Raw genomic sequence first — 13,059 nt, forward strand, 5'->3', positions numbered from 1 at the left:
AACAGGTTGGATACAGAAAAGAAACAGCAGTGAAGATTTTTTTTTTTCTTCTTACAAAAAGAACAGGACCAATCCTGAAAACAATGTAAATAAAGTAGGTGCCTGACTAGGAGGGTGGCTGAAATCTAGTATTGTCTGTGCCTTCCTTGTGCCTTGCTTTTTAGTGTGCCCTCTTTTTAAGTGACACTAAATGACTTGTCAACACATGAAAGTAGATAGTTTTGTGCCTAAATAAGCATTTGGAGAAGTCTGTAGCTTTCAAGTTGAAATTGGTGAAAGAAAATTGGTGGCACTCTGATGGAGAGATGGTACATCTTTGGATAAGATCTTCAAAAGCATCCTAAAATACAGCATTTATTTTCTTTGCTGAGTTCTACTCATTTGTGCTATACATCTGAATATTGACAAGAAAATACTAACGTGGCAGGTCTGTGATTATTTCACAATCCATAGTGACTAACAGGATCTTCTCATTTTTAGGAACTGGCAAACTACACGATTTATGGAAGTAGAAGTTGCGATAAGGTTGTTGTATATGTTGGCTGAGGCTCTTCCTGTATCTCATGGTGCTCACTTCTCTGGTGATGTTACAAAAGCTACAGCTTTGCAAGACATGATGAGAACGGTAAGCGGGTGTTACTTGGGAACTGTTCGAAAATGCTAACATAGACTGAAACATTTCAATTCAAATGGCTGATATTAATTACCAGCATTTCAAATGCTCTGTAGTTTGGTGTTACAAATGGCTAAAGTGCTAACTTGCTAATGCTTTTTTTTTTTTTGTAGCTAGTGACTTCTGGTGTTAGTGCCTATCAACATACATCAGTGACCCTGGAATTCTTTGAAACAGTGGTTAGATATGAAAAATTCTTTGCTGTTGAACCTCAGCACATTCCAACTGTTCTAGTAAGTTTCATCTCATTTACATATTCAATTAGATAGGTCTAGATATGTTGTTTAGATTTAAGAACTTATTTTCTGAAGGTCACTAAAGAAATTGGCTGTCTTATATTGTTGGTTGATTAGCTTTCTCTCCTTGGTTAGACTGGAATGCTTTCTGATTGCAGATGGCATTTTTAGATCACCGTGGTCTTCGCCATTCAAGTCCAAAAGTACGAAGTCGAACAGCTTACCTTTTTTCCAGATTTGTCAAGTCTCTTAAGTGAGTAAAAGATGTACAAATGTATTCATGTGGTGCAAAAAACATATGCACAGTAAACTCAGTGCATGTTTGAAACAGGCAGGGTTTTAAGCAGACTGCTTAGTGAAACAAACTAGTGTTCTTACAGAGTTGTCCTGCTCTTTAATATCAAAGGTAGTAGGGGAAAAGTTCACCATAGAATAAAGAACTTGAATGCATATTCCTAGCTTATTTTGACAAGATGTTAAAACTGATCAACTGTATAAATATCTGCCTTGCTTTTCCTCAGTAAGCACAGTTGATAGTGAGTGAATTTGAAGTCTCCCAAGTGTAACTTCCTTGTATCTAAAAAAATTCTGAGTATTTACAAAATTCATAATGATGGAGTTTACTCAGGCTCTTATAGCCTTTCAAATAATCCCATTCTGTTGGTCTCATTTAACAGGCATGTTTGAGTGTAGAGGCAGGAGAACCTCTAAGGTGGTGCAGATTTCAGAAGGATCATATTTCTTAATTCTTAATGAAAATACTTTACTCAGAAAAATGATGCTATTTATGCATTTTTTTAAATAATTAGGTAGAGAAGTAAATGTGTATTTTCCACTCTGCCGTGTCTCTATTTTACCCACTGGCAAGCACCACATGCATAACTCAGACTTGTAAAGTATCAGTGTTCTGATACTTTAAGGGATGTTCTTTACTGGGCAGGTAGCTTAATGTCAAGATTTACAACTTAAGGAAAATGCCAGCAATTTTGCAAAAACAAGAAAAAAAAAAAACCCGACCCACTTCTACATAGTGTTTTGTTCTTGTATTTTACTTCAGTAAGCAAATGAATCCCTTTATTGAAGATGTTCTGAATAGGATACAAGATCTACTGGAACTCTCTCCTCCTGTGAGTATTAACAGTAATTTTTTGTAATAAATAAGTCTTGTGCTTATTCATCAGTGTGCCCAAACAGTGAGCATAGTACACAAACATTTAAACACGAATAGTTGTCTTGATTTTTTTTATTTTTATTTTTTAAAGAATGAGATCACCTGCTTGTGTTTGTGCCTAACTTTTAATAACTTTGCTTATTTGAATTTCTGTGTGTAAAGAGAGATGTATAGAAGGCTTTTTAAATTGTATAAAAATACTTGTTCCTTTAACAATACTTTACCATCTACTTAGTAATGCTACTTGGGCAGGAAGAAAATAAAAGTATTTGTACCTGTATTAGAAAGATAAAAGAAATGCATGATTAAAGAAAAAGTAATAATTTCTACCTTTTTTATCAGAAGAATGACTTTGATAGAGGACACTTAGTGAATTATGCCTGTTATCTTCCATTTTAGGAGAATGGTTACCAAGCTCTGTTAAGCAGCGATGATCAACTTTTCATTTATGAAACAGCTGGAGTATTAATAGTTAACAGTGAATACTCTGCAGAAAGAAAACAAGCTCTAATGAGGAATTTGTTGACTCCACTGATGGAAAAGTTCAAGGTATTGTTAGAAAAACTGATGATGGCACAAGATGAGGACAGACAGATGGCCCTGGCTGACTGCCTCAACCATGCTGTTGGGTTTGCGAGGTAGGTACTGTGCAGTGTCTGTATGTGTGTTCCTGATTAGAGTAAAATGGGATTTATTTTAAAGAATTTAAATTGAAGAGTTTACTGGGAGGAGAGGCTGAGTATCTACCTGTAATTTATTGACCTAGAAAATCCCAGCAGTTATAGAACTTCAATGTCCCTTTAAAAGAAAGAAAAGAATGATAAGGATGTAGATGCAGAGAATAGTGCATAATACAGACTTCCTCTAAGAATTGTCAGGGGCTGTTCTGATCGTATGTTGTTTGTGGTACATTAGAATTTAATTCTCCAAAAGTTGCCAAAGCATAACTACTACTTAATGGATAACTGCTATTTCTGTTGTTTTGCTCCCACTTCACAAAATATAATGTTCTAGTTAAGTGTCTGGGCTTTATATGTATGTTGTTCTCAGTGTTATTGCTTCTCCATTATCTCGAGTTTATATAAAACTTCGTGCATTTGCTTTTACAGCCGAACCAGCAAGGCTTTCAGCAATAAGCAAACTGTAAAACAATGTGGCTGCTCTGAGGTATATCTGGACTGCTTACAGACATTTTTGCCAGCTCTCAGTTGTCCATTACAAAAGGAAGTTCTGAGAAGTGGCGTTCGCACTTTCCTTCACCGTATGATTATTTGCCTAGAGGAAGAAGTTCTTCCATTCATACCTTCTGCCTCCGAACACATGCTCAAAGATTGTGAAGCAAAAGATCTTCAAGAATTCATTCCTCTTATAAACCAAATAACAGCTAAATTTAAGGTATGATATTACTAGTAAACAGTCTTCAAACCACAGGAGCACGTTGCTGGACTCACAGTACTGAAAAGAGTGTTTCTCCTTGATTAATCTCAGAATTGAGTTATTTCTAAACTTTCAAATTTAATATTTGGAAATGAAATGTTACCTGCAGCACAAAAATATTAAGTTTTTACAATTTACAAGGTCTTGTTGGAGTGTTGTTGAACTAAAATGTACACTGAGGCATCATGTCTTATTATTCAAAATAGATGGAAAGTACTGAGGTTTTAAAAAAGAGACATAAGGATCAAGCAGAGGTTGTTGAAGTACTGCCTTTAAGACTTACCCAGTCCTAATTTCAAAGATTTTGAATGTGAAGTCAATAAAATATATTAAATAACTAACCTATTAACAGTGGTTTGTTTCTTAGCATTACCACAACAATAGTGCACAGTCACAAATATGTAGGTTGCTCTGAAAGTAATGCCTCCTACTTATTCCATGGAAACTACTCCAGATACAAAGAGCATGCTAGCATATTTGATAAAGCAAATTCTCAGCTACAAAATGCTGTTCTTCAACATAGTCACCACCCTTAGCTGTGCATTTTTGCCAGCAAAGAGTCTTTGTGCTGCACTCATCAAAATCTGCATGGCCATCCAGAACGTGGCTTCTTTTTCTTGTTGTGTCGCCACTGTTGAAACACCACTCACCACCTCACTGTCACAGAATAACAGAGTTGTAGGGCTGGAAGGGATCTCTAGAGATGATCTAGTCCAACCTCCCTGCCAAAGCAGGTTCCCTGGACCAGACTACACAAGTAGATGTCCAGGCAGGTCTTGAATGTCTCCAGATAAGGAAAATCCACAACCTCCCTGTGCAGTCTGTTCCAGTGCTCTGTCAGCCTCACTGTGAAGAAGGTTTTACATACATTTGTGCAGAATTTCCTAAGCTTCAGTTTGTGGCCATTTCCCCTTGTCCTATTGCCATGCACCACTGAAAAAAGTCTGGGATGAGTCTATCCTCATATCCATTGCTTGGTCTCCATAAATGTTCAACAAGTGTCAGTGAATTTCAGTGGATGCCCTTTTTACCACATGGAGAAATCAGTGACACACCTTTGCTCCATAAGTACTTCCATGTCGGACATAGTTCTGTTTGACTGCCCCTCTGTTGCTTTCTGCCACGTGGCAACAAGATGTAGTGAGATACTGGTGGGAAAGTTCAATCTCTACTGCCATATCCATCAATATCAGCCTCCAGCACTGTGGGCCAACATAATAAAATAGGAGGCATTACTTTTGGAGCAGCTCTTGTGATACAGGAAGTCATTGCTGTATGAGAAAGCCAAAAAGCTCTATAAATAGGTTTAAATAAATTTTTATGCAGAATGCAAAATTTAAATTACTTCTAGGAAGGAGAAATGTGTTTTGTAAGCAGTTAAATAGAACTGTAATATGACTGTATCAAACTGGTGTGTGGATCTTTGGAATATAGTGGGGGGAAGAGAGAGGGGAAGGAATTTTTGAAAAAAAATAAAGATTTGAGAGATGAAGGAGGAAGACTTCTGTTACTGTAGTCCTTCTCACAAGTTGCACTACAAGCAATTCACAACAGTTAAAAGGAGTGTCAAGTGAAGAAAACCTAAAAAAAATATGCAGGAACAAGACTTGATAACTTGTTCAAGTGTAATGCTTAACTTTTTATAGCACTGTACTGTTTTATTACAACATGTTGAAATAAATAGTCTAGCTTCATTAGGCTTATCTTGAAAGGTAGGAATTGGTAATTAAAACTTCGTGGCTCGTTACAAATATTCATTTTCTGTAACTGCTTGAACTCATAGCTTCTTCTAATCTCCACAGACACAGGTTTCACCTTTTCTGCAACAGATGTTTATGCCACTACTTCATGCTATTTTTGAGGTGTTGCTTCTTCCAGCAGAAGACAACGACCAGTCTGCTGCTTTAGAAAAACAAATGTTACGGAGGAGTTACTTTGCTTTTCTGCAGACAGTAACTGGCAGTGGAATGAGTGAAGTCATAGCTAATCAAGGTGAGTCGTTCAATTTCGCAAAGGATGTCACCATAGTTGCTCTCATTTAAGCTTTATCTGCTAAAATCATTAACCTAATTCCTGCCATGTAATATTAATTGTTAACGTTAGTTCGTTCTAAAAAAATATAGATGGGCTAACGGTGAGAGGACAAGGTGGAATGGTTTTAAACTAAAAGAAGGGAGATTTAGATTAGGTATTAGGAGGAATTTTTTTACTCAGAGACTGGTGAGGCACTGGCACAGCTGCCCAGAGAAGTTGTGGATGCCCCATCCCTGAGTTGTTCGAAGCCGGGTGGGATACGGCCCTGGGCAGCCTGAGTTGATGGGTGGCAGCCCTACCCACATCAGGCATTGGAATTGGATGAGCTTTAAGATCCCTTGCAACCCAAGCTATTCTGTGATTCTTTGATTGAAATACAGTAGTACACTTACCTGTTCAAGCAAGAATTTGGGTATGTAAAATCCAGATACAGTAGATGTATTCTTTCTCTTGATTGTGCCTCATGCATCATCATATTTGACTGATGAATCAGAGATCATATATTTTCAAGTAGAAAAGCATTTAAAAATAGGTGCCTGTATTTAAACTGCCGGGCAAGGCCATTTTCAGCTCCCAGTTTTCATTCTGTGTTGCTCATTTTTTAAGATAAACATCAGTGACTTCTGTGACTTTTTGTTTTTTACTTTCACCTTACCTTAACAACTATGCTAAAATGCATCATGCAACTTATTACATTTACCAGGCTTTCCCAAATGCAAATCAGCACTTTTTATAATAGGAATGAAAAGTCAAAAGTCTAGTTTTGTGATTTTTTTTTTTCTGAATAATTCTCTTAGCCTGTATTCTGCAACTATGGCCAGGGATTTGAAAATCTTCAGGGTGACTCGGGATGGAAGATAGAGCTCAGACTTACTCTCTACATCCTAAAAAGTGCTATTACCTGTGGAAAAGGAAAGGATGATGTTAAGAAATACTAAGATGTTTCTTAAAAGAGGCATCTTGGTAGTTGTAGTAGGCCAAGAAAGTTTAAAGAAATCAAGTAGAAATAAGCAAGCTTCTGTGATGCGTGATATAAATATGTTGTAATGTATTGGAAGTGAGCTACTTGGGTGCTGCTGAGTTTAAGTAATTCTATCAACAGTAGTGGAAGGCTACAGAAAATCTTATGTTGCAGGTTTGAATGACAAGTTCACTTTAATGTGTTTAAGGTGCAGAGAATGTGGAGCGCGTGTTGTTCACTGTCATCCAAGGAGCAGTGGATTACCCAGACCCTATTGCACAGAAAACTTGTTTTATTATTCTTTCTAAATTGGTGGAGCTTTGGGGTAAGACTGTCTTTCCATAATTCCCTCATGGCTGCTACTAATTCTGAAGCACAGGTAGAACATGCAGTGTTATTTCTCTTTTCAGGAGGGAAAGATGGACCAGTAGGTTTTGCAGACTTTGTCTACAAGCACATTGTCCCTGCATGTTTCTTAGCACCTTTGAAGCAAACATTTGACTTAGCAGATGCCCAGACAGTATTGGTATGTATTACCATTGGCTTTTTGTTGTTGTTCTTATCACTGCCATGTGTGGCAGGTTCAATAGAAAAAAGGAAAAGTGAAATGGCCCCTTGGTATTAAAGGTTGTCTCGTCTTAGAAAGAAGATACCTTATGGTTTTTTAATGGGGTGCCTGAATAGCTTGTTCTTAGATGCTATGGTGCTATATTCTATAGGTCACCTATGCTCAAGATCAAACTAAAGAATTGCAGGTTTGAGAATTTGATGCTGATCTGCATTGCTTATGAACTAAAATTCAGTGAAAGCAAACACACAGATAGCTGTTCCTTGGTTTGTCTTGGGTTTAGCTGTGACAGATGCTTCTTTGGTAAGAGGGGAACAAAAAGTTAAAGGGAAATGTTGAGGCTGACTTAAAAATGGGATGAGGAAAAAGGAGGGAACAATTGCATGAACTAGCCCTTATTTTGGGAGTTATTTTAGGATCTTTAGACGGAAATACTTAACCAGTATACTAACTGAACAACTTAATATTATGCATTACATTACAGGCTTTATCAGAATGTGCAGTGACATTAAAGACAATTCATCTCAAAAGGGTAAGCTCCATAATACTTTGCAGGGGTAACTCTTGCAGGTTTCTTTCTAATGCTTTTAGCTGTTTCTAGAAATCAGATATCTTCTAAGATCCATTACTGTTCTGCTTGTCTATATTTTAATAGGATGGCTACAGTGCTTTGTTAGGAACAGAGAATTAAGTAGTCATTGATAATTCACTGCAGAATACTGACTCCTTAATTAAGGGAGAAAAATCTGGTCACTTTACCATTACTGTGTTTAACTGATCAATTAGCTTTGGTCTACTTTTTAAAATGTACTACTTCAGCTAACATGAAAAAACAATTAGAGATGTATGAGAGAGGCCTTTTGAAAAAACAGTAAGGTTATTTTTCAGATTTTGAGAGACTAGATTAAGAAACATTTATGGAAAAAAAATGAATTTTTCATTGGCTACTGCCTAAAGCACTACAGCATATTTCAGTTTTAATGGAAAACCAAGTAGTTTCTATGTTTGTGTTACTGCAACCTTTAACTTGCTGGATAATTTCTTTTTCCTCAAGTGTGAGCTGAAGAGATAACCTAAACAAACAAATATGAGAAGTATAGATCTGTTTTAAAACTTTGGTGTACCATACAGTACAGGGCTATGACTTGTCATAAAAACATACAAAACTACACTTCAACAACTTGTGTGCTGCTTCTCTTTAGGGTCCTGAGTGCATTCAGTATCTTCAGCAAGATTATTTGCCTTCTTTGCAAGTAGCTCCTGAGATAATTCAGGTAGGAATTCCCAAATGAACAGCTGGAAAACTTAACACACAGAAATTTTAAATGGGAACAAAATGCATGTTGACAAAACTGTTTTACTGTCCCTCAGTAAAAATTGTTCTGGTATTGCATATTGGAATAGAATTAATTTAGCATAAAGAGTGAAGTTACTGCAAGAGTATCTTGTAAGAAAGAGTGTATCCAAGTAAGTCTTCCTTATATCCAGTGCAATTAATTTTTAACTTGACTACCAGAAATATCAGAGTATTAGAATACTGTAAGATCAATAACTATACAGATGTTGTAAAGTATCCGATGATCAGTAAACATACAGAGAAGTTAGGCTAGTAAAACTATCACATTGGAAAAGATAATCAGAGATAAATAGAAAGTATTTACCAGTGTTGTAGGCTCACAGGAAACTCCACAAGGAGCAGTCTCTACAGAGATCCATCCTCAGTGGCAGTCAGCCCTTAAATGGGGTCTAGGAGAGGTGCAGCCAGGCTCCACCCCTTCCAGTCACACAGCTGAATTGCCTTCACCTGTGTTCCCAGGGCTGACTCAAGTGATCAATCAGAGGTTCAGGCCACGATCCAAACAGTTCCCCTACAAATATTTATAACAACTTAAAAATAAAAGATGAAGAGCGTTGAATGTATAAGAACAGAAGATAAAGGCCATATTCATTGCTAAGCCACAGCACTAGCTCTGCTGTCAAAATAATATACAATATCAAAACAGGTGGTTTTTTTGGTTGTTTTTTTTTTTGTAGTAGCTGACAGTGTAAAAGGGCTCTGAGAAGTGAAGCTTTACACTTGACCGTTGTCTCAACATTTATCATTACTAACCACGTGGTAACCATTGCCATGAAGAGATTGTTAGCTCTATACTGACAATTTAAAATTTTAATTGCAATTAATTTGGAGACGATAGTAATTGGGCTTGCTTTTTTAAGTTCTCTAACAATTACAAATGTCTCCTGAACTGTAGAACTTTCAGGTGGCATTAAATATATATAGGCATCAAACACTATCTGTTGTTTGCTCCAGTGCTGTTTTCTAGTCTAAGTTTATAATGTTTTTTGAAAGTGACAGAAATGCTGTACTGTAACCCAGAGTCACTCTGTGTATGTGTAATACTACTTAGGTTTGTCTGAAATATCCATGGGTGCATCTCAAAGACACCAAAGTTTAGTAGAAAAGTGAAAAGTTTAAAAGCTCCTTGACTGCTCTCCTCCTAGGTAGTCTTGCTTCTGTCTGTTCATTTAAAAGTGAACTTGATGCCCAGATTGGAAAATATAGCTTTTCTCACCCCAGAATGTGTGTTTTTATTTTATTTTACTATTTTTTAATACAACATGCTTTTCTTGAGTTGTACATTAAGGAAAATACAAACTATAAAAAGTATACATTATATATATATATATACATATATATGTATCTCAGGTTCTCTTGTGCTTCATTTAGTTCTTCTTCCTTACAGGAATTCTGTCAAGCACTTCAGCAGCCTGATGCTAAAGTTTTTAAGAATTACTTAAAGGTAAAGATTTTGTTTCATGAATTGCTTTTAATTCCATTTGAACATTGACACATAATTCAATCCAGGTGGTGACCTGAAGTAAAACTGAAATATAGAATGCTCAAACATCAGACTCAACTGATAGATAAGCTTTTACCTATAGGGAATCTCCAAGTTGTACAAACAGTTGTGTGGAAAGAAGGAGCAGTAACAACAAAAGCCCGACATCAGTAGAACTACGCATATGCTTTGCACCCATTTCTTCCTTAGCTCAGTATTCTTGTGGCTTGTGTTGCTTATTAGTTGAAAGAACAAAAACAAATGGACTGTAATTAAAGTCAGTGTGTAAGACTTCATTTTGGTGGGTGTGAATTTAATCAAATAGCACAAGACACATCCTTGAAACTCTTGGTTCATTATGTTAAAGAAGAAAGTAAGCTTTGACAAACTATCTTACACCTCAACCATTCCATGTCTTAAATTCATATTTCCCTCTTTTTTTAATAATATATTTTAACAGGTGTTCTTCCAGAGAGCAAAACCCTAAGGAAAGGACTGGAATCTCACGTATTTGTTTCCATAATCAAGAACTCTGGTTGTTAATTTATAAAAAATGCTAACTCTTGTGCCATTCAGACTGGTTTTGTTCTTAAAAACATTGCTTTGTGCTCACATCAGTACATATTTCAGCCTTTGCATAAAAAAAGAAAAATGCAAATACCCCACTTCTGTGTCTCAAACATGAAGGTATGTGACAACCTGTAAAATTGCCTGTATCCCTACACAACACTTCTATTATGTATAAGATGAATTAAGCTTATGCTGTAACATGTATGGCAATAAAATGACACTTATTTTTTGAAATTAAATATAAAATTCCCTTCAGACCATAGAAATGGTTATTAAAATATGTACATTTTTGATACTGAGTAAAATGTTTTCATAAGACATAAAATTCATCTGTTCATGTATGGTGACATGAAAATAAAACAATCAAAGTCATTTTTTGTAGATAGTCATTTCATTAAAATTGTCTTAATGATAAAATATATATATATACCTCCTATAAACAGATTGGTTTAATAAATGATTTCATTTAAAAGTAGCACCTGGTTCTTTTTTTTTAATAAAATAAGATTTTATTCGGTGAAATATTAAGTCTCTGAATCATTTTGGTTCAATCTTAACAAGCTACAGCATTTAGGTTTGGGGCTATTACATTTAAATAGAACTGGGGAATTTCAGTGATGCTTGGATAGTAAGTTGTATTAGTCTTGCATGTGGAAGATGCTGACAGAAAGAAAGAACTGCATTCACGAAAATATGAGAGCTGCTGCAAAAGTAATGCCTCCTATTTTGCTATGTTGGCCCACAATGCCAGAGGCAGATGGTGGTACTGCAGTAGAGCCTGAACCTTCCCACCAGTGTCCACTACATGTTGCTGCTGTGTGACAGATGGCAGCAGTGGGCACTGACACAATGGTGTCTGACATGGAAGTGCATAGGAAGCAACAACAGGTCACTGAATTCATCTATATGGAAAAAATGGCACCCATTGGCTGGCATTCACTGACACTTGTTGAATGCTTGTGGATTCCACTTGTGGAAACCAAACAGTGGATGTGAGTGCAGTGAGGCAATGAGTGGTGTGTTTCAGCAGCAGGGACAGAAATGTGAGACAAGTCACGTTCCAATCAACCACACTGATGTTGATGAGCATGGCATGCAGGCCGTTATTTGTTGCTGCCAAAATGCATAGTTAGTGGTGATGACTGTATTGAAGAACAATGTTTTGTAGCTGAGAATTCGCTTTATCAAATAGTGCTAGTGTGCTTCTTTGTATCTGTTTTAGTTTCCATGGAAGAAATAGGAGGCACTATTTTCATGGTGACAGAGGGGGCAGCGGTCTGTGAAGAGATTTTAGTTGTGTTGATATTTTCAAAATGTATCTGTCAGTTTGTTTCTTTGCATTTCTGTTTTTTATTCTTTGATGTAAAGCATTCAAAGCTATTTTTCAAGGAACAGAGTGGGGAGTGAGCTAGGATATTTGCAGAGGATTTGATATTTTCCTTGAGCTGCAATGTAACTAAATTTGTAATTCTCTATGGTTTATGGTAGTAGGTTCTTTATCTAATTGAAATGGAAAGCAAATGAGGAGATGGATCACAAGCAGCAACCTTGAGTGGAGCGTGGTGATGTTTTAAGGGTGCTTTTTAATGTATGATGTACGATTGCTATATACCTGCCTTGTCTAGACTAAAAATGCATAAGCATCATTGTGGTAACAACTCCTCCTTTTGTATGCAACAGTACTTCCCACTGCAGAGTAAAATATTACTAAGTAAGGAAACACGGTTGCAAGCCTTTATGATAAAAAGCACACTTTGGAGATAGAATATTTTATTCACAAGCTGATGTTGTTATTAAAGGCAGTCAGCCTTTCAGGCTTGCAAGGCCTTTTCCAGGTGTGAAATAACAGCAATGAATTCCATGCCAGGAGAGCTGAGAGACTCTTCCTCTCACAGCATGGCTCATCAGTTCAGACACTTCACCAACTGGTTGCTGCCCAGACAGGCAATCTGCCCATATACCCTCACTTGCCTGATGCCGTAACAAGACTGTTCATGGTGGAAAGCTAATCTTACAAAATAAATACAATTTTGTTTTGTGTCTGTATGTGCCCACAGACTGTCTTGGGAGATTACATTTACATTACATTTGGTATGAATATTACATTTGATATTTCCTGTTTGCAACAAGGTGGGTTGCTGTCGATGAGACGGATGATGCATGTTACACAGGCACATGGCAGGAGAGTGCTCTGGCACACTTCTTGCATTTATTGCTCTAGTAAGAAGGCTTCTTCCTCCCACCTTTTTTTCCTCTGTTCTTGCTTAATGTGCTCATTACTCACTATATACCAGGCAGTTCAGAAAAGTAGGAGATAGCAGGCTCCAGAACAATTCTTTATATTCTTTTTTTGACCTAGTAATGTCATTGACTGTCAGCACTAGCCTCTGTACCACTGAAGTCTCTTAGAGGCTTCTTAACAAGAGGAAGACTATAATTTGTGGACTACTTAACATACTTTTGGACTAAAATTCGCCTGGGAGCATCAACTTGTACTTTTGATAAATTGATTTGAATGACTTCTATGGTGACATGTTGGAAAAAAGGCAGAGCTAATGAGTGCTGTCAC

General features: G+C 36.7%; 1 protein-coding gene across 1 annotated transcript in view; it reads left to right on the plus strand.

The window, feature by feature from the left end:
- XPOT (exportin for tRNA) overlaps nucleotides 1-10,862 on the plus strand; it is a 23,539-nt gene extending 12,677 nt beyond the window's left edge. The window contains exons 12-24 of the mRNA XM_003202042.4: nucleotides 481-625; nucleotides 787-906; nucleotides 1,068-1,162; nucleotides 1,967-2,036; nucleotides 2,480-2,718; nucleotides 3,190-3,475; nucleotides 5,320-5,509; nucleotides 6,721-6,837; nucleotides 6,923-7,038; nucleotides 7,565-7,612; nucleotides 8,283-8,354; nucleotides 9,825-9,881; nucleotides 10,381-10,862. Coding sequence (XP_003202090.1) covers nucleotides 481-625; nucleotides 787-906; nucleotides 1,068-1,162; nucleotides 1,967-2,036; nucleotides 2,480-2,718; nucleotides 3,190-3,475; nucleotides 5,320-5,509; nucleotides 6,721-6,837; nucleotides 6,923-7,038; nucleotides 7,565-7,612; nucleotides 8,283-8,354; nucleotides 9,825-9,881; nucleotides 10,381-10,407 — 1,582 coding nt within the window. The 3' untranslated portion in view covers nucleotides 10,408-10,862. The remainder of the gene's footprint in view (nucleotides 1-480; nucleotides 626-786; nucleotides 907-1,067; nucleotides 1,163-1,966; nucleotides 2,037-2,479; nucleotides 2,719-3,189; nucleotides 3,476-5,319; nucleotides 5,510-6,720; nucleotides 6,838-6,922; nucleotides 7,039-7,564; nucleotides 7,613-8,282; nucleotides 8,355-9,824; nucleotides 9,882-10,380) is intronic.
- The last annotated feature ends 2,197 nt before the right edge of the window (nucleotides 10,863-13,059 follow it).

The sequence above is a fragment of the Meleagris gallopavo genome, chromosome 1 (assembly GCF_000146605.3).
Source record: "Meleagris gallopavo isolate NT-WF06-2002-E0010 breed Aviagen turkey brand Nicholas breeding stock chromosome 1, Turkey_5.1, whole genome shotgun sequence".
In the NCBI taxonomy this organism is placed as follows: domain Eukaryota; kingdom Metazoa; phylum Chordata; class Aves; order Galliformes; family Phasianidae; genus Meleagris; species Meleagris gallopavo.